The 22393-nt window shown below is 40.1% G+C and overlaps 1 protein-coding gene across 1 annotated transcript in view; it reads right to left on the reverse strand.

Moving 5' to 3' along the window:
• The window catches only part of cldn15b (claudin 15b), a 46695-nt gene extending 26047 nt beyond the window's left edge, over positions 1-20648 (reverse strand). Inside the window, exon 1 of the mRNA NM_001040314.1 lies at positions 20267-20648. Coding sequence (NP_001035404.1) covers positions 20267-20483 — 217 coding nt within the window. The 5' untranslated portion in view covers positions 20484-20648. The remainder of the gene's footprint in view (positions 1-20266) is intronic.
• Positions 20649-22393: the final 1745 nt, after the last annotated feature.

The following is a 22393-nucleotide window of genomic DNA, read 5'->3' on the forward strand; positions in this document are numbered from 1 at the left end:
ATAAACTTTTGATTTGAACTTTTGAAAAAAAAAATTGCACAAAACTCAAATCAGAAGAGGTTAACTTGAGGTTTCAGTACTTGGGGAACAACAGCTCTGTTAAGCTAGCAGTGTTCAGTGATTCCTCAATGGGAAACCTATCAGATGGAGGCACACAACACAGCAAAATCGATTAAGGTGTGCTCAGTGCAGTACCGCCGCTCCCTATACGCAGAGTACGCAGGCTGCGTAGGGCCTCAGCTCCCGAGGGGGGCACCATCTCGGCTGCTCGAAAAAAAAAGTTATTTATATTATATTATTATATACTAATATCAACATAAACTGCGTGTAAATAAAACATCTATTGATAATATGTTGTTAAACACATTTAAAAAATAATTTTAAGGTGGATGCAAAAACAAACATGTGACGTGATTTTTCGCGCACGCGGCTGGTCCACTTATCTTTGCGGCTGCTAGCTGCATATAATTATAATAGATGCAAGTTGCAGCTCTATGCACAGAAAAAGACAACAGCAGTCTGGAGCCGAGAACAGGAAGAAAGTACAAGATAAATTGTGTGCATCACTTTCAGGTAACTTCCATGAATCTTGAAAACATATTTTTGGTTGTTCAAGTAAATTAGTGAGGCTAACGTTAAAACTTCTCCACAACTGCTATGCATTGTGCTTTAGACAGGACATGTTCTATGACTTTTCGCGTTTGCTCCTCTTCCCCATATTGCTTCTAATTACACAAACTCAATTAGTGTTATTAACTTGTGCAATTTATTTATTTATTTATATGGATAAATATGCATATGCATATATTTTTAAAATGTTTTGCTTTTGTTGATGTTTAGTTTTTCTGACTGGGACTATAAAGTTAACAGTTCACCTTTAAATGTTTTATATAAATAAATATATATATATATATATATATATATATATATATATATATATATATATATATATATATATATATATATATAGTTTGTTAAGTTATGTTTTCTAAACTACGCATGTGTAGGGTATGTGCGGTGCGATAGCGTGGGCTTTTTTGTGGATATAAAAGGATCCTTGTCTGTTTTTGCGGGAGTTACTTGTTAGAGAGAATAAAGTGTGCTACAAATAAGAAGAACCGTTAAAGTGATTTGACTTAACAGAGGTTACTAAATTAACCACATTTAGTACGAGTGAGCAGGAGGAAACCAAATTAATTGGTTATTAGTTAATCCTGCATCCTTGGACTAACTTTTCAATGTCAAGAGTATATCAAGGTATGCTTTTTTAAAACGGAAAATAAATGAGAGAAGACATTGAAACAACTTCTTGCCTTGTTTACTATTTTATTTGACGTTTACGTCACAAATCATGTCTATGATTTAGCCTCTCAGCTTTTACTCCATGTAGCCGCTACATTGTGTCAACAAAAAAATGTTTGCTGGTCATCAGACACATGAATAAACTTCACGCTGCAGAGTGTAAGATCCTGCAAGATTACAGAGAGAATTCTACAGCTGAAGCAATTGCAATGCAAACCAAATCCTAATCCTAATCTGTGACATGAGTAAACAAACATCGCTAAGAAAGTAAGCCTGTTTGGCTTTCGCTGGCACAGCTGTGCAGTCTGGTTTGACACAGTTGTAAACATCTGTTTATCCATTGTGGATATTCGCGATGGTTGTTGTTTGGTTTCGGTTGTTTTGTCCAGAGCTCTGGTGTTGGCTGTTTGTCTTGGCTTTTTGTTCGTTGGTGTAATGTCACAATGTTTATGAAGTTTATGCGTCATTGTGATTTTATTGAATGAAGTATTCTTGGCTTGCTGGAAATAAACCATGAATGAAGCAAGTGTTGATGATGTCACTGGCTCTGAAATGGATTGCAGTAAAAGGCAAACAAAATTAACTGCATAGGCTTTGTCAAATAAAATTGAGGGTCTTCAGAAAGAACGGAAGAATACAATGAATCAAATTAAAGGGCTCATGCCAGAGAACAAATCCTTGGTGCACAGTTGTTACTGCTTATACATTTTTAAGCATTTATAATCTTGAGCAATTACAGAGCAATCTCGAATCTCCCTTTCATTGGCAAAATGATTAAAAAAGTTGTTTTCAACCAGGTTAACAAGTTCTTAAACTTCAAGGGATGTTAAGACAATTGTCAATCTGGTTTCAGACCACATCACAGTACAGAGAGCGCTCTTATAAAGATAATCAATGGTATACGCCTAAATACAGATTCAGGTAAACTAACAGTGCTGGTACTGCTCAATCTCAGTGCTGCATTTGACACTGTCGATCACAGCATACTGCTAGATAGGCTGGAAACCTGGGTTGAGCTGTCTGGGACGGTCCTCAAATGGTTTAGATCTTACCTTGAAGGGAGAGATTACTATGGCCCTGTTTACACTAATGCGTTTTCGTTTTAAAACGTTTTGCTACGGTTATGCCATCTGTCCTTTCAAGCGCCGAAAACGGAGCGTTTTGGAAACGCTGGAGATGCTGTTTTCATTCTAAAACGTTGCTGCTCCGTCTCAGTGTGAATGGGGGAAAACGGAGACATCTGAAAACAGAGGCGGGGCTGCTGATTCGGTCTTTTCCTCAATATTAAGTAGACTACCCACACAGTTCAGTCTCGCATACTCTCCTTGTAAGTTCAGACTTCGCAAGTTTGATATGGAAAACAAACTCATGAGGACATGTCCGGTAAATCTTCAAAAGGGAACAGTGTCCTTTATAACCTCATTCACATCACTATGGCTAGCTTGTTTAACTTTCTCAACAATAAAGTTAAAACATGATATAAGAAACTGCCTATTTTCAGTTTGATTTCAACTTGACAGCAAGAAATTTTGAAACGTCGTGCTGCATATATGAGCGTCATCTTCACTGTGTGGATATTTATAACAAGACGGAGCCTATAACAACTGCCTCCTTTCATTTTCACTGCAAATGCGAAATATACCCTCTTTTGCTGAATATCAGTTTTAATAATCATTAATGGCTATTATAAAAGTATAACGTATAATAAGTTTATACCTTAAAGGAAATAAAGGCAAGCGATCAGACAATATACAGAATGTACTTGGTTACAATAACTTATCTTTATGCTCAGCTAAAACACGTTACCTGAGAACAAGTAATAGATTCAAAAGACCAAAGTCGGGGAATATGTCGTTAGATATAGACAACAAGATCAATGAAATATCACGTTTAACATATATAGTGAGATTAGATCCAGCGGGAGATGCTTGATGAGCAGTCCGACAAGCACAGCTCTCATCTGGCTAGATATGCTGCAGCGCATGTCTGTGTGTGTGTGTGGTCACGTGATGTGCATTTCAGTTTTTTTGGTGTAGACGGAATGCTGTTCAGAAAAGCTGGGTGAAACGCTAGTGTGGACGCGGATCATTTACATGTAAAGCGCCATTTTAAAACTTAAACGCAATAGTGTAAACGGGGCCTATGTCAGTATAGGTAACCTTAGGTCAAGGTGGACACCCATGATGTGGAGTCCCACAAGGCTTGATTCTGACACCTCTCCTGTTCAACCTTTATATGCTCCCTCTGAGCCAAATAATGAGAAAGAACCAAATCTCCTACCACAACTATGCTGATGACATACAAATCTACTTAGCCTTACTGCCTAATGACTTCAGCCCCATTGACACCCTCTGCCAATGCATTGATGAATGTGACAATTGGATGTGCCAAAACTTTCTTCAGTTAAACAAAGAGAAAACTGAAGTCATTGCGTTTGGGAACAGAGTTGAGGTTCTTGAGGTGAATGTGTACCTTGGCACTGAGGGTCAAACAACAAAAAATAAGGTAAAGAATCTTGGTGTGACTCAGAAGTAAGATCTGAGTTTTAATAGTCATGTCAAAGCAGTTAAAAAATCACCATACTATTCTCTCAAAAAAATTACAATAATTAGATGCTTTATTTCCAGTGCAGTCCATGTTTGAAGGTCGAGCCTGGCAGTACAAGTCCTCCCCTTCAGGCTCTCTCTGTTTCTGTGGGTTTTCACCAACCTTGCGTGCGCCCTTCGGCCCACGGGCATCCGCATACTCAATTATCTCGACTGGCTGATTTAGCGTTCACGGGATCAATTGATCACAGGGTCACAGAGACAGGGTGCTTTAGCACCTTGACCGATTGGGACTTTAGGTCAACCAAAAAAAGAGTACAGAGCATCTTTTTTCTAGGGTTGGAGCTGGACTCAATCACCATGACGGCGTGCCTCCCTCTGAGAGTGCATTAAGCTGATGCTGACCTGTCTGAGAGAGTTCAACAGAGAAACTGTGGTCCCATTTATATTATTCAGAGGCTCTTGGAGCATATAGCTCCGCAGCTGATGTCTCGTGTGTGCACCGGGTGACTCTCACTCAGCTGTGTCGCTGCACCCCTAGCCTCAACAGACCTGTGTGCCTCTAGAACAAGTGTATAGGCATGTCATCATTTCAACGGATGCTTCTAGTTGCACTGGGGGCCATGTGGTGCGGGCATTCAACTGTAGGTCCATGGTAGAAACCTGGTTGCATTAACATTTTAATCGCTGCTGGCAGTGTATCTCGCGCTGTACCGTTTTTTTTTTACCAGTGCTAGAGAGGAAATACGTGCTGGTCAGGACAAACGGCCCGGCGACCGTAGCGTATATCAACCATATGGGGGGTATCTGCTGTCGCCGTATGTCTTAGCTCCATCGCCGTCTGCTTCCCTGGAGTCATACGTGGCACAATCGCTGCATTCCATTCTTATCCACTGAGCTCAACCATGCAACCCATGTGCTTTCACGGCAATTTCGCCTAGGAAAATGGAGACTCCACCCCCAACTGTCCAGCTGTTATGGGTTGCGTCTTTCTCTCTTACAAAGAGATACGTGCGCTCTCTCTCATAAGTTCCCCACTTGACAAACCCTGCAGAGTTCTACTGGCTACACAGCTGGCCCTGGGGCGTACATAATAAGCTTTTCTCCAGTGAGCCTACTTGCACAGATATTGTGTAAAGTCAGGGAGGTTGAGGTTCAGGTCTATGTATTGCACCTCTCTGGCTCAATCGGACCTGTATTTCAGCTCTTACCTGATGATTGCCCCTCCTTGGCACATCCCCCAGAAGAAGCTTCTTCTCTGGCACAGGCACCGTTTGGCACCCGCACCCAGATATGCCTCACGTATGGTCCATAGTTGAAGCGCGGAGGTGGTTAACACCATCACTCAGGCTAGAGCATCCTCTACAAGGCATGCCTATGCCCTGAAGTTGATTCTATTTGCTGTGTGGTTTACTTTTTCCTAGAGAAGGACCCCGAACATGCCAGGTAACTGTGATGCTATCCTACCTCAGTTGGCTAAAGCTAAGGTTGTCCTCTCCGCTCTGAGGGGTTGGGTTACGATCATGCCCGCTCTGAGGGTGTGGCGATGGTGGCACGCTAGGTAAGCATTGTCTCATCATCCAGTTTCCAGAGGCGTGAGACATGGATATTAATTTATCCTGTTCCCCGCTCATACCCACTTGGAGATCTCTCTTTTGAGTCACTTGACTCATTATTTTAAGATTTCTGTCCAGGTAGACAGCTCTGCTGGTGGTGTTGACATCTTTCAAATGAGTGGGTATCTGGAAGAATTTTCATTCAGCGAAATGTGCCAGCGTTTTTGGACGGCCCACTCTCAAATTTTTCATGAGACTCCGGCCCACTTAGGTGCCCTAGGTTCCTACTTTTTTAAGACTACGTAGTGAACCTGCAAGTGCTGCCCATGGAAGAGGCAGACCCAGCCCCTTTATAACTGTATCACACTTTGCGTATTATACAGTCCCATACTCAGCTTATCTGTTAATTTATCTTATCTGTTACGGTGATCGGCAGAAGGGAAGTGCCGTATCCAAACAGTGGTTGGAACATACCCTCTGAACTGTGGATGCCATCTCCCTCACTTATCTGTGCTTTTATTTCAGATTGTAAGTAGTGACAGCTGTGCATGCTAACGCTGCCAACTCATTGGCATTTCATAGGCCCGTTTATATACTCTTTCAGATGATTGGATTCTGACCAAATCACCATTTGTTTCCCCAAGTTTCCACATAGTGTTTCCGTTCCCCCTCTGAGGGTAACTGGAGTGTTTTCAAAATAGGGGTGTACTCAATTATGCTAAGCACTGTATGTGCACTTATACAGCATGCACTAAAAAATTATATTTCAAATGGTATAAAACATGTTTGCAAAACTGTTGTAATAAAAACTTTCTTGTGCATTAATCCAGCATTTACTAATAATTTCTGAATGACAGACACTGAAATAGCGTAATGACGAAAGCTTTAAACACAAGAATAAATAATATTTTAAACATGAAAAAGAATTACTTCAAATCAAAATAATATTTTAAGACCTTTTATATATATATATATATATATATATATATATATATATATATATATATGTATTTATTTATATATATATATATATATATATATATATATATATATATATATATATATATATATATATATATATATATATATATACATATATTGCCCAAATAAGGCTATGGTAAAGTAAAGCTATGTTAAAATGAATAAAAAAACTATGGTAAAATAACAAGCATCACCTTCTGAATAAATCAGCATCTAGCCAGAGCACTTGGTTTATTTGTGGGCTTGCACAAGTACAAGTAAATCGTTTGTATTAATGGTAGACACGGAAAGAGCGTGCATAATGCGTGCTCTGTTGAGAGAATTCTATGGATTACCTAGTGAGACAACATTTGTTTTCAAAATGTGTTGGAAAGTGCACCTTCCAAGCTTTATGCAGGTATGTCTCGCATGTGTATCTGTCAAGTATTCATGGAGAAGTTTACATGGAGACTCAAGTGGGATGTGTCTCAAGTGGATGATTGTAGTAACAAAGCCTTGTGGGCGTGGCCACATAAAAAAATGAGCTTGGACTGAGAAACTAGACATATGGTTGGTTTTATACTGATTGCTTTGTCAAACAATGTTTGTTGTCAACATACACCTGCTGCATTAAAAAGTCGAAATTTCAAGCTTTCTACAGATATATGTCTCATGTCTGTGTATTTTGTTTTCGCAGAGTTTCAGTTCATTTTACTGATGCATTTCTAAAAACAGTTTGCTGAGAGAGAAATGAAGGAATAAATGGTGTTTATCTTATTTTGCAAAAGCAAAACTGCGTATATGCAGTCTTCAAACCCTGAGGGTTAATGGGCATTCTTTAGCCCATTGTGCTTTTTGAAAATCTAGAGGGAGAGATCATTGGTGCTACAAAGATTCGGTCTTCTATTCTTAAGTTTATTAAGAATGAAACCACTCAATTCAGAGTATTTGTAACCGGGTGACAGAAATTCTCATGGCCTTGGTTCCATTTAAAGAAAGCAGTAGCTTGAATTTTGAGATTAAAGAACCTGCTTTTGTTCCTTAGTCAGAAGAGAAAACAATTGAGAGCTTTTTTGATTATTTGGATTTGAATAAACAACATGGTAGCACTTTGGAACAACATTATGAAGCTGCAGGCCCAGAGACCCAACCGCACGCTCAAACGGCTAGACCTGCACTTCCAGACCTTCACAGTGCCACATGCTGTTTAACAGATCGACTAATGCTCTGGTTACTAAAGATGGAAATGGAGATCTCGTTTCAGAAAGCCAATTGTCTGTAAGAGTGTATAACGGGCCAATGAAATGCCAAATGAGTTGACAGCGTAAGCTTGCGCATGTGTGCCTTATTGCCAATTAGCTCCGCATATAAGCACAGGGAAAGCAAGGAAACGCCATCCTTTTAAGCTGAAGAGACTGACACTTACAGCTAAGGAACAATCATTATGGCGATGCTATATAGCATTTTCGTTCCCCATCCTCGGGGAACGAGGGTTACTTCAGTAACCAGAGCGTTCCCCTTCGGATGGAGAACTTCAATGTATAAGTAGATTTTAATCCACAAAATGGGGAAATGTCTGAAAAACACCATAATGACTGCACCTTACCTTCGCCTCCGATGAGAGGATAGCCAGGCATAGCGTGAGCGCTCCTGCATCAAATAGTGGCAAGGTCTTCCAACGTGATCCCTGGCCCTTACTTATCCCACTTCAAAGAAGTTTTACGGATTCAGATATATTGCGCCCAAGAGGATGCGATGCTCCGAGTGGAGTGCGCATGCACTCTCGGGGGACACGGCTCGCCCTGGCTCAGGTTAGCGAGGGATATGGCATCCACTATGCAGTGGGCCAACCTCTCTTTCGATACGGCATTTCCCTGCTGCCGACCACCATAGCAGACGAAGAGCTGCTCAGATGATCTAAAGCTCTGAGTGCGGTCCAGATAAATACGCAAAGCGCGAACTGGAAAAAGTAAGAAAAGGGCTGGGTCTGCCTCCTCCGGGGGCAGCGCTTGCAGGCTCACTACCTGGTCTTTAACGGTGTGGTAGGAACCTTGTGCACATATCCCGGGCAGGTCTTAGGAATGTGAGAGTAAGCCAGCCCGAATAACAGGCATGAGTCACTGACCGAAAAATGCCTCCAGGTCCCCAACCTCTAAATCGATATCAACACGACAAGCAGAGCTGTCCTCAGGGACAGAAATCTTAAAGATACTGAGTCAAGGATCGAAGGGACCTGACGCAGGCTCGTGAGAATGAGGGCAAGATCCTAAGAGGGCATTAGAGGGGGGCAGGGTGGATTAATTCGCCTAGTGCCTCTGAGGAACCGGATGATGAGGTTATGCCTTCCCACAGTGCTGCCAGCCACGGCGTCATGAGAGCGGAGATGACAGCCACGTAACCTTGAGTGTGGAGGGGCGCCTCCTCTCAAGCTTCTCTTGGAGTAAAGAAAGCACAACGCTGATCTGGCAAATTTCGGGGGTCTTCTCTGCGAGAGACGCACCATTCAGTGAATAGACTCCACTTCAGGGCATAGGTGCGCTCGAGGAGGGGGCTCTAGCCCGAGTGACGATATTAACCACCACAATCGGTAGGTTACCTTAGTCTTCCTCGTGTTTAAGGACCACCGTGGATGTTCCACAGATCGGGTTGAGGGTGCCAGATGGTGCCCTGTCCCTGAGAGAGTAGGTGCTCTCTCAAAGGGATCTGCCAGGGAGGGCCATCACGAGGAGGGAGAGCTCTGACATCCAGATCTGGTTGAGCCAGAGGGGCGCAACCAGCAACCTATTCCTCGTCCTCCTCGTACCTTGCACAGTAACTGCGCGAGCAGGCTGACTGGGGGAAATGCATATTTGCGCATGCCCCGAGGCCAGCTGTGGGCCAGTGCATCCGTGCCGAGAGAGCCCTCGGTCAGGGAAAAGAACAACTGGCAATGAGCGATCTCGGTGGAAGCTAACATATCGATCTGGGCTTCCCCGAATCGCGCCCATATCAGCTGAAAAGACTCGGGGTGGAGTCTCAATTCTCCAGGACGTAAAGGCTGCTGTGAGAGCGCATCGGCTGCACGGTTGAGCTTGCCTGAAATGTGAATGGCGCGCAGCAATTTTAGCAGCGGATGACTCCAGAGGAGCAGACGGCAGGCGAGCTGAGACATGCGGCTAGAGCGAATACCCCCCATGCAGTTGATATACGCCACCGCCGCCGTGCTGTCCGTCCTGACCAGCACGTGCTGCTGCTCCAGCACCGGAAAAAAAACGGTGGAGAGCGAGGAACACTGCCAACAGCTCCAGGCGATTGATATGCCAATGCAACTGGGTTCCTTTCCACAGGCCCACAGCTGCATGCTCGCAGCACACAGCCCCCCAGCCCATGCTGGAAGCATCTGTTGAAACAACAACATGACTGGACGCCTGTCCTAGAGGCACTCCGGCCTGTAGAAAGGAGGGGTCGTTCCAAGGCCTGAGGGCGCGGCGACACAGCGCAGCAACAGTGACTCGGTGTGCCATGCGTGTCTGGAGACTCGATCATGAAGCCAGTGCTGGAGTGTTCTCATATGGAAGAATTCGAGCGGCGTGACAGCGACTGCGGATGCCATATGCCCCAGGAGCCTCTGAAATAATTTTAGTGGGACCACTATTTTGCTGTCGAGCTCTCTCAGGCAGTTCAGCATTAGCTGAGCGCGCTCTCCGGAGAGGCGCGCTGTCATGGTGACCGAGTTCAGCTCCAGCCAGAGAAAAGAGATCCTCTGCACGGGGCGAGTTTGCTCTTTTCTCGGTTGACCTGAAACCCCAACAGATGGAGGTGCCGGAGCACCTTGTCTCTGTGCTTAATCAATTGCTCCCGAGAGTGGGCTAAAAATCAGCCAGTCGTCGAGATAATTGAGTATGCGGATGCCCGCGAGCGGAAAGGGCGCTAAGGCACCCTCCGCAAGCTTGGTGAAGACCCGCTGAGACAGAGAGAGCCCGAAGGGGAAGACTTTTTATTGCCAAGCTCGACCTTTAAATGCAAACCACAGAAACTGACGGTGGCGAGGAAGAATGGAGACATGGAAATATGTGTCCTTCAGGTCTATTGCTACAAACCAATCCAGAGGACGAAGGCACGGAAGGATGCGCTTCTGCGTGAGCATTCTGAACGGCAGCTTGTGCAGAAGGCGGTTCAAAATGCACAGATCTAGGATTGCCCGTGACCCACCGCTCTTTTTGGGCACGATGAAGTGCGGGCTGTAAAACCCTAATGGAATCATCGCTACAATCGCTGACATACCAGCAGTGGGGCAGCACGGAGTGGGTGTGCTGATCCGGGAATCGTAAGGGTCCCGCAGAAGAGCTGGAGGCGATTTGCTCTCACTCCTCACCCAAACTCCGGAGGGGAGGCTCGAGGGGTGGGAGAAAGGAGACCGTCCTCCCAGCCCTCGTGAGCCACTGGTGAAAAGCACCGAACCTGCGAACTAGAAGCATAGCAACCCAGACTAGCAGATTTCGGGCTGTCACATCAGGGAAAGTGGAAAAGTGCTCTTTCATTGATGTTATCATGGCAGTAAAAAGTGGCGTTGGAAATGGGGACCCGCCCTCCAGCGGGGAAAGAGCAAGTTTCCTCTTCTCCAGATGACCTGTCCCAGGGACGCTTCGCGGTCCGTTTACCGGACTTAGCGGCGCTCTGGGAAGTGGGGGCTGCCTGCTTTCGAGGTGCTCGACACTCTTGCTTCGCTGAAGGCTGGGGCGGAGCAGCTCTCGTAGGCAGGTGCCTTCAACAAGGAGCAGCAGATATGCCCTCCAAGACTGCATGAGCCTACTGTGCACCTCCGGGAAGAAGGGGACGAGAGGCTTTAAAGGCTTAGCCCTCTGGTCCTCTACGTAGCACCCATCTAGTCGGTCCGGCCGCGGAGCTGGGGGATAAACCATCTCCAACCCACGGCCGAAGCAGCCCGGGAAGCACAGCTAACATGTCCGTTCCAGGATCAGTTTTGACAGCGCTCACCTGACCGAGGGGGGTAAGCGGGCCTGGATTTCCGTAGAAATCAAGAAACGCATCCAGAAACGCACGGTCGGACCGGCATCCTGAAAAGGACATGCTGCACGACTGTGTTTCTCTTTTTGTGAAGTTGCAACTTTATACGCACCGCTCTGGAGGACCGGACTCAAAGAACGCCAGATAAGGGAGAAACCCAGCTCGATCGTCTGCCGCTGCACGTACACATTCTGGGCCGGGAGAATGCGCTCGTTCGCTCAGAATCGCTGGATTATAGCAGGAGGAACCCTCATCGACTCTCTCAGGAGGCTGTAATAGTCTCTGAAGCGAAAAGGATGGCGTTTCCTTGCTTTTCCTGTGCTTATTTGCGGAGCTAATTGGCAATAAGGCACACATGCGCAAGCTTACGCTGCCAACTCATTTGGCATTTCATTGGCCCGTTATATACTCTTTCAGACAATTGGCTTTCCAAAACGAAATCCCCATTTCGTGGATTAAAATCCACTTATAGTATTGAAGTTCCCCATCCGAAGGGGAACCTGAATTTAGCTGCTTCTAAATTGTAATTTAAACCATTTTTTCTACTAAAACTATTACACTAGGATTGAATACTTTATTATATGAAATAGTAAACATACTATTTTGATTTTGGTGTATTGTATTAACTCTGTTATATTTTTATTAATAGTATTTGTAAATATATATTGTTCAGTTCAATATTTTTAGACATTTGTTAACAATAAATTTCTTAACATACAATAAATTATAGTACTATGAGTAATTTTCTCACAACAAACTTAATTTTTGTGTATTTTTTCATGAGGTCCTACAAGTCATCAAGCTGTAAACAATGCAAAGAAAAATGGTAAAAAAATATTAATTGGAGTAATAATTATTTTTTATGTAGAAAATATCATCAAATAAAATAAATGCTTTACATTCTTGTTGGGGAGATTTTTTTTATTTCTAGAGCAAAAAAAAAAACTGGAAATATCTGCAGCATTTGGTGCACTGTATTGGTGTTGGCAGAGACCCCCCCTTTTTAAATTGTAATATCAATCTGGGGAAAAAAACACCACAAGCAAATTATTTTTGGTTTAACTTAAGAGAGCTCATATTGTAAATTATATGCAGATTAAATTATACTTTGATTTCCAAAATTATATTGTTCTATTACAGAGGTTCTCAAACGTTTTTCATCAAGTACCACCTCAGAAAAAAATTGTCTCTCCAAGTACCACCAAAATGAGCAGTATTGAAATACAGTAGCGTAGTAGGCCTAGTAAAGCAGCTACAACTCTGGACAGTTAAAAAAACGTGGCAGATTACCTCAGAAATGTAGGCTATATGTCATATATGGCATATTATATACATCATTTTTGATAAATTTTAAAATGTGTGTTGCATGTACATGACATATTTTATTCCTCTGCATACCACTAGAAGGAAGCCTGCGTACCACTAGTGGTACACGTATCCCAGTTTGAGAACCACTGTTCTATTATATATTGCATATTTGTAATCATTACAGAACTTATTTATAATTGGTAAACTGTTATTGTGTTACTGTAATTGTCTTTGGCAGCACTTTCAGACAGATAATACAGTAATTTGAACATTAGACTACATACCACTAAAATATGTTAAAAATAATAATTGTGTTATTTATTATACTCTTTATTTTAATATTTTTATTTTAAAGTTTTTTCATTTTGCCAGAAAACATTGCTAGAAAATTGTCCCATAATGGTACAATAATACATAAAATAAGAGCAAGCTGTAAATATCATAAAATAATGTTCTTTTGACACCTATTTGATCAAGTCAAACACTGAAATAATTGTTTGTTAGTTTAATATTTTACACCACATTGATTTATGCCATAAAACCTGGTAATTTTCAGGAATTGCTTTATTAATAAATAACCTTACTGGCGTTTCTGATGTTGCTACTTGCTAGAAAGTGCTGGTCTGATGCTGCGTTCACACCAGACGCGGAACGCGCAGATAAATCGTGCTATTCTCACGTAATTAGCTGCGTTAACATTTGAGTTTACTCCCTTCATTCACGCGTCAAATCCACTTCATTCGGGCGTCTCAAATTTTTTTCAGAACAGATGCGGATTCGTATGATGGACAGGGCTTCCGTCTGCCCGGTGACTCTAGCTTTGTAGCTAAATGGCTAACATGGGTTTTATGAAGAAAATAACACATGTTAATGTGCTTTATAAAGGCTGAAATACAGCGTTGATACGTTTAGGGCCGTGTCTGAGTTCACAAAATCTTTTCAGAGGTGCATCCAGCTCTGTGAACTCATAAACTCCTCCAGAAACTGATCCTGGATGACGGAGGCTTTCAGCGGTGCTTCTGACTGAGCCCAGCCCAGTTTGATGAATTTCTTGTCAGTGTCAGCTGGAGGACTTCCTCTGGGACACCCACAACAGGCGATATGTCATAATCACGCCCCCACAAGAACAAGCTCCTAATTGGTTAATGTGGCGCGAATGTCCGCTGAAGTTCAGATTTTCGAAGTCGAACGATTCGCGCGTAATGTGCAAAACTCTCAATTCGCACCACGCACAGGATGTCTATTCGTGCATTTGCATTGACTTAACATGTTAATCACTCACGCTTGACGCGCGTTCCGCGTCTACTGTGAACGCAGCATGAGCGTGCAGTTGGGTCTCTGTACCTGCTGCTTCACTCCACCCAACAGCAGATGGCACTGTCTGAGAAAACTATAGGTCTGGAAGTACAGGTCTGTGCGCGCAGGTCTGAGCATGCAGTTGGGTCTCCTGGCCTGCAGCTTCACCTTACTCCTTTGGAAATATTAATGGCCAACTTGAACAACCTTACCTTCCTCTAGAACAGAGGTCACTAATCTCGTTCCTGGAGGGCTGGTGTCCCTGCAGGGTTTAACTTAAACTTGCCTCAACACACCTGCCTGGATGTTTTAAGTATACCTAGTAAGGTCTTGATTAGCTTGTTCAGGTGTGTTTGATTAGGGTTGGAGCTAAAATCTGCAGGACAACAGCCCTCCAGGAACAAGTTTGGTGACCACTGCTCTAGAAGAACTTGAGATGGCTGAATTGGAAATTATTAGACATTCTCAAGAAAAGGTGTTTTCGGATCAGCTTGCTTGTTTGAATGGCAGTGAAAGTATAAAGAAGAGTAGCCATATTTATAAACTATGTTCTGCAGGTTGGAGGACGTTTAAGTAGGGCATCAATGCCTGAAAAATCGAAACATCCAATTATTTTGCCAAAAACTTCTCACATTGCAAAAATCCTTTTGCAACTCATTCACCAAGGAGTTGGTCATGATAGCCAAACTTCAGCAGAAATATTGGATTTATTGGTGTATTGGAGTACAGCTATAAGAAAAATACTGTCAAAGTGTGTTAATTGCAAAAGATTGAATGCACTTCCAGGTTGTCAACAGATGGCAGATTTACCATCAGATAGAGTCACTCCTAATGAAACACCATTTACCTGTGTTGGGGTAGATTACTTTGGCTTCCTTAAGGTAAAGTTCAAAAGAAGTGTAGTGAATTTAGTCTGTGCAAAAAATCCTGAATTCTACCTTGGTTGCAGAATCTGGATAAAGAAGGACATCAAACTGTATTCTGTGAAGTGGAGGCTATCATTAATAATTGTTCAATAACCAAAGCATCCACTGACCAAACTGATTTAAAAGCATTAACACCTAATCATCTGTTACTTCTGAGGACTCCTCCATCCCTACCACCAACAATTCAAGAAGGACAAAATGTACGTTCATAAACGATGGAGATGGTTGTACCTAACAAAGCTTCAAAAAAATCAAAAATTGTCAAAAGTATTCTTTCTTGATCAAAATCAAATCAAAGCTACCCTGGCAAAATGGCAAGATATGTTTTTATTGGGAAAATAAATGAGAGACGACTTTAAAACAACTCCTTCCCTTGTTTATGTTTTTATTTGATGTTTGCGTCACGAATCATGTCTCTAGTTTAGCCTCTCAGCTGTTACACCTCGTAGCCGCTACAGTTACAACCAGCAAATTTAATAATATAGCTGCAATCAGTGATTAAGGGGCCAAGCACATAATGAATATATTTTGCTTATTTTTGGTTTTGAATTATTTTAGGAAACTTGTTGAACATTACACAATTTATACAATTAATTAATTTTTTTAATAGTTTATATTTAACTGTTTCAATTATTAATTAAATTAATAATTAAAATAAGCTTAAACAAGTTGCAGACCCTGGAGAGTTTCAAATGTAGTTCAGAGCCTGGTGAAATTCAAATGCAGCATGGAGCCTGGTCAGTTTGAAATACAACGCGGAGCCTGATGAACTTAAAACACAGAGTGGAACCTGATAAGCTGCAAATAGTGTGAAGCTGGAAGAGAAGTAAATCTGTGATGTACCGTGTGGAAGATTTGAACCAAAGTTTGAAAGGTTTTGCAAGTTCACAGCATGAACAGCTTGAAATGCAGTTTAGAGCTTGATGAGGTTGATGTGCATTCAAAGCATGTGTTAGAAATACAAGCATACTGTCAAATAAGCATATAAAAAAACAACAACAACTCAGGAATCTTGCCCTAAACTGGTTTGAACATAAAACCTCAGTATTTGTAATGGATTGTTTAGCACATTGAGCTAGTTGTTCAGGTACAGTGCATCCAGAAAGTATTCATAGCGCTTCTCTTTAAGCGCTTTGGGTGTATGGCCATACACAATAAATGCGCTATATAAATACACATTACATTACATTACAATTGTAACATAACTGGTAACATATTGTAACATGTATTCTGGAGGTAAACATTCCTTTTAACATTCCATGAAAACGGTCTGGGTTCAATTTCCAGGACAATTCAAATCACTCGGTGACAAAAGTCTGGCCTAGACTTCTTGTTGACAAGTTAACCTAAACCACTCTCTGCCGACTTCAAAAGAACATGGCAGATAAGATAAAAGAGAAAAAAAAACATCTTTAGTCAGCCTTCTGCTCACAGACAAAGACATTCCTCAAGATTAAACAAAGACTTTTAGAACCCAAATCTCTTGTTTAATTACACTTAACTTTTGTAATGTGTATAATGTGTAATTCCTCATACAAAGTTGATACAAATTTGTTCTTTTTGGCCCTTTTTAGTTTAAATAAGGTAAGTGTGGGAATTATGTTAATGTTCTTGTGGAAGTGTTTGGTGTCTTTAGAATGCTCTTGACATTTTACAACACATGATGCGCAGAGTATGAATGCTCAAGAATGCTGAACGGGTTGTCACGTGACCCGCAGGTATAACCGGGCTGACCCCCAACATCTGTAGAGAAGTCCGGACAAAGAACTCACCAAAGGTGTCCCCTTGGAGGGGCCAGCGGCTCTTCTAAGCCGCATGGTATTTTCCCGCCACGTTTTCTTTTCTTTCCGGCAAAGTAATATCAGTTAAAGTTTGCGATCGTGTTCGTCCGAACTGTATTACAAACTCAACGCATCAAGAAGGACATCAAAGGAGTTTTCATCCCGACGGAAGAGAGACTCGCATGAGAGGTGAGAGACCCCAGACATTAAAGTCCAGGTATTTTTAGTTATGCGAATAAGCTGTGCCCCTTTTATTAAAAATGTGTTTTTTATAATCTTGGTGATCCTTAATTGTGTGTGAGGAACTGAAACCAGATTTTGCCACTCTTTTTCTGAAATCTATATCTCCGCGCTTTGCTATCTCTCTCTGTTTGTACATGTTTCATAGACCCGTATAGACCCGATATCTCTACGTGGTTTACCTTTGTTCTATGTTTAATGTATGTTCATGCGTTTGTTCGATATCTCTGTCTGACTAGTCAATAAATCCCATTATAATCAAATAAATTGTATTGTTTGCCTCACAAGGAAATGTCACTGAAAGACAGATTCCCCTGCCTAGCTGTTATAAGTTGATTAAAACTTATAAATGATTAATTTACTTTACAAAAAGTAGCAACAATTCCCTTTTCTAAATGAATAGTTCATTACCATGTCAGCTCGAGTTGTTTGTTTGGGCAAATTAACAATAAATTGATCCAGAATATTAATAATTAATAATAAGTCGTTATTGTTGATAATTAATATTCATAATCTAAGAGTCTGCTCGGTCGCGCAGGCAGGATCATATACAATCATATGTTTTTTTGACCTAATTGACTGAAGCTTAAGCCAGAATATTATTAATTAAGAATAAACCATTATTGTTGTCTATTAATATTAATAAAATTAGCTAATTTCTGTTACACAATACATTTGTTTATGTTGCATTCTTATTCTAAAATTTATTAAATTAATTTATTTTATTAAATTCTACACACAATTGTAAGTTCTACCCCATAATGACAATGTAAAAAAATAATTTTTGAATCAGTTGCAAATTTATAAAAAAAAAATAAAAAAAAACTGCAAAATCACATGTACATAGTATTCACAGCCTTTGCTAAATTCTTTGTTGATGGACCTTTGGCAGCAATTACAGCCTCAAGTCTTTTTGAATATGATGCCACAAGCTTGGCACACCTGTCTTTGGGAATTTTTGCCCATTCCTCTTTGCAGTACCACTGAAGCTCTATCATTTTGGATGGGAAGCAACAATGTACAGCTGTTTCCAGATCTCTCCAGAGGTGTTCAATATTATTTAAGTCTGGGGTCTGACTGGGCCACTCACCAAGTGGACATTCACCGATTTGTTGTAAAGCCACTCTAAAGATATTTTGGTGGTGTGCTTTGGGTCATTGTCCTGCTCGAAGATGATCCGTCTACCCATTCTGAGGTCAAGAGCACTCTGAAGCAGGTTTTCGTTCAGGAAGTCTCTGTACATTGCATCATTCCCTCTATCCTGACTACAGTAGACCTTCCAATTCCTGCTGTTGAAAAACATTCCCACAGCATGATGCTGCCACCACCATGCTTCACTGTAAGGACGGTATTAGCCTGGTGTTAAGCGGTGCCTAGTTTTCTCCAACCGCAACGCCTGGCAATCACTCAGGGTTCCATTTTACGCTCATCAGACCAGAGAATTTTGTTTCTTATGGTCAGAGAGTCCTTCAGATGGCTTTTGGCAAATTCCAGGCTGGGAGTGGCATTCGTCTGCCCACTCTACCATAAAGGCCTGATTGGTGGATTGCTGCACAGATAGTTGTCCTTCTGTAAGGTTCTCCTCTCTCCAGAGAAGAAGAGCTGGAGCTCAGACAGAGTGACCATTGGGTTAGTGATCACCTCCCTGACTAAGGTCCTTTCTCCCCTGATCACTCATGTTTAATGGCCAATCAGCTCTAGGAAGAGTCCTGGTGGCTCCAAACATCTTCCACTTTTGGATGATGGAGGCCACTGTGCTCATTGGAATTTTCAGACCAGCAGAAATTTCTTTGTAACCTTTCCCAGCCTTGTACTTTGAGACAATTCTTTTGTCTTCATGCCTGGTTTGTGCCTTGGCATGCACGGTCAACCCGAAATAGTGCAGACCTTTTTGAATCATGTCCAATCAACCAAATTTATCACAAGTAAACTCCAATTAAACTACTGAAGCATCTCGAGAATGATCAATGGAAAGAAATGTACCTGAGCTCAATTTAGAGCTTAATAATGGCAAAGGCTGTGAATACTTATGTACATGTAATTTTTCAGTTTTTTTTTTTTTTTTTTGTATGTGTAAGAATGTGATATCCTTTTTGTGCCTCCTTTATTTTAAAATTCAAATAATTGTTATAATTTATTATGCTGCTGTACTGGTCGGGGTCTTGCTTCACATGTAACTCACTCTAGTACAAGCTTGTTCACAAGAACATATAGCTGTCAAAGGCAACTGGGGATGAAAAGAGATGAAAATAAAAATGAAACAGAAAAAGGATCAAATTGAACAAAAGGAGAAATTACAAATAAGTATTAAAAATATTTTTTTTCTTTTCTTTTACTTCCTCTCCCACTCTTAGGATAATTAGGATTAGACACAGTTTCTACCTCTTCCTAACCCCTTTGACCCCTACCCCCTTGTTTCTGTACTGATAAAGGTGTTGTTGGCAATGTTTTTTGAATTCTATGAATTTGGACATACTACTTCGCTCGCATAGTGTTATTAGCATACTATATAGTATGGAAGTATGCGATTTCAGGCTCAGCATAAAATTTTGCATATATTGCAAGACCCTAATGTCTTAAACTATGTCTTTCCTCATTTTTTTCTGAAAACTGTTTAAGTCTTGATGTCTTTATTGTAGTGAAATATCTTGTATTTATATGCTTGCAATTTATTGTTTTAAACAAAGTTGTTACTGTGCTAACAAAGATGTTTTTTATTTTAAGTTTATATTTGGCTGTTGTGGACAATTCGTTTGATCAGCCATATAAAATACTGACTTCTATTATAATCTATGTAAAATCATGTTTTTTTTTATTAATTTCATTAAATTCATTATATTTACACTTTAGAATTGTAAATATAATGGTTCTCATTGTTTTGTTACTGTATCACTCTGATTTGAAGATTATATTATTTACATGTTTATAGAACCGTATAAAAGCAATATTACTCAGCTGTACCAAACATAATACCTCATAAGAATTTTTATACTTTTTCTGGTAACACTTTACAATAAGTCTCCATTGGGTAATTGGTATTTCAATTAGTTATTTACTAACATAAATTAACAATTACCAATACATTTCTTACAGCATGTATTAAACATTGTTAACATTAGTTAATGTAGTTACAGATAGTTAGTTCATGTTAACTCAAAGTACATTAACTAATTAAACACAATTTTGTATTTTAATAATGTAAATTACCATTAAAAATTCTATAAGTCATCCTTAGATAATGTTAGTAAATACATAAACTAACATTAACCAATGGATCTTTATTTTAAAGTGTGAACCTTTTCTTATCTATATTGTTACTTCCAATGTAATAGATGTTGTTTTACCTGGTAAAGCAAGCAAGGACTGAAAATCCCGACAACTGAAAGTGCCAGAAGAGTCATCTGCACAGGACATCCAGAGGTTCTCAAAGATGTTGGAGGTGATAATGACACTATCATCATCTGTAGACACTTTCCAATAGTGATTATATAATGATAATACAGCAGACCCACAACCCAAAAAACCCAATAAAAGTGCAAATATTTGCAGAATATTTTGCATTTTTCTTGATCTTTCTAAGGTATTTCCAAGGTGGCTAGAGATCAGTCTATGTTCTGCTGTCCATAGTGCACATTCCAAGCGATATAGATTGCTTGTCTTGCCGTTTTACTTGTGAAATATAGATTTAATATAGAAGTCGAGAGTTTTGACAAAAGTCAACAGAAATCATCAACCCAAATCAAGGCTCTTAGCTACATGTAGTGACAAATAACCTAGAGTGTACTGGCAGATATGTTGAACCAATAAATGGAATTTAACCTTGTAGTGAACACCGGGGGCCTTTTATGATTTTATTGTACAGCATGCAGTCTATAAACCTAAGCTATTGGATTTTAAAGCCTGGTAGCTGCCAGTTATAAATAGTGTACCAACTTATTCTCTATCTTAAAAAATAAAAATTCGTTGATAGTTCTTGAGTTCAGCATTAAATATTTTTGTCAGGTTACAATTTATCCTTCAGAAGGTCATGATTTACACTTATTAAATAAATACATTGTATGTTTATTTTACATTCTTAGAAGATAAAAAAACATATGTTTCAGCACAATGCCTTCCTCAGTGCTTGACGCGATCTTCTCACTCCACCCTCTTATTCCACAGTGAAGCTTATTACATCATTAATTAGATGACTGGTCAATAGTTAAAAACATCTAATTTTTATTTCAATACTAACAGCACAATAAATATTTCCTCCACCTGTAAAAGCATTATATCCATTAGATAGAAAAATAACATTTTAATTATCATAATTCACTTATTCATATCTTCGTGCACTGATATAATGAAATTCCAACATTAAAGATACATTTTAATATCATTATTTGTTTCAATATACACTCAAAATCCTTGATTCACAATGTTATAAATAAACAATGAAACATTAAAGAAACACTGAAAGATCCATTCCCCAGTCTGTGTATCATTCGTTCATTTGGTTATTCCTTTTATTCAGGAAAACGAAACACCAGATTAATATTCCTTTTTACTGTTTATCCTGTGTGCAGAAATGTGTTTTTTATTATATATATATATATATATATATATATATATATATATATATATATATATATATATATATATATATATATATATATATATGTGTGTGTGTGTGTGTGTGTGCGTGTGTGTGTGTGTGTGTGTAAAAGATGAATTGCTATGAATATAAATTTAAAAGAAAATGTGTCAAATGATCAGATCACTGTGTGGAGCACTGGCTGTTATCAGACTTCTTGTGCAAACAAAATTATCAGAATGATTATAATTAATAGCAAAATGTATTTGAAAACATTGACGTACTTTTGAAAATTCTTACTTTAATTCATAAGAGTCATACTTCTGTGCTTATTTTAATTAAAGTAACTTAAAAGTTATACAAAAGTAGTGTAATGCATTTCTGAGATATTAATAGTGTAATGTAACCAATTACAAATAAACAAATACATAAAATAAGGACAGTAACTTTAATAATGTATTACATTTTGGAAGTAGCTTGCCCAACTGTGTTCGTAACATTGCTTACATTCGTTAGCACAAAGATTAGACATTAACAGGGATTTGGAGCAAAATTATTTATGCACAATAGGCTCTATGCAGAGTTTTCAAGCCAACGAGAAACTTCTGGTTTTAGCTTAATGTGACTATTTTCTATTTCACAAGGTCGTTTTAACAGCATTGATGTTGTAAGATAATTACAAAATATTCAGTTAAATAGACTTAAGCATTCATTTAGTTGTTCAAGCGTAAAATTAGATGAACGATGGTGTAACTACTAGCGCCATCAGTAGCAACAGGCTAGCACAGAAATTCCTTTGAAAATACTGGGTAAAGTCTAGATCTGATAAGCAGCCGACCGGATGTGCGGTATGCACATCAACATAGCAGCATTTTTATGACACTTTTAAACAATAGGT

The sequence above is a fragment of the Danio rerio genome, chromosome 5, assembly GCF_052040795.2.
Source record: "Danio rerio strain M-AB ecotype USA chromosome 5, GRCz13ab, whole genome shotgun sequence".
In the NCBI taxonomy this organism is placed as follows: Eukaryota; Metazoa; Chordata; class Actinopteri; order Cypriniformes; family Danionidae; genus Danio; species Danio rerio.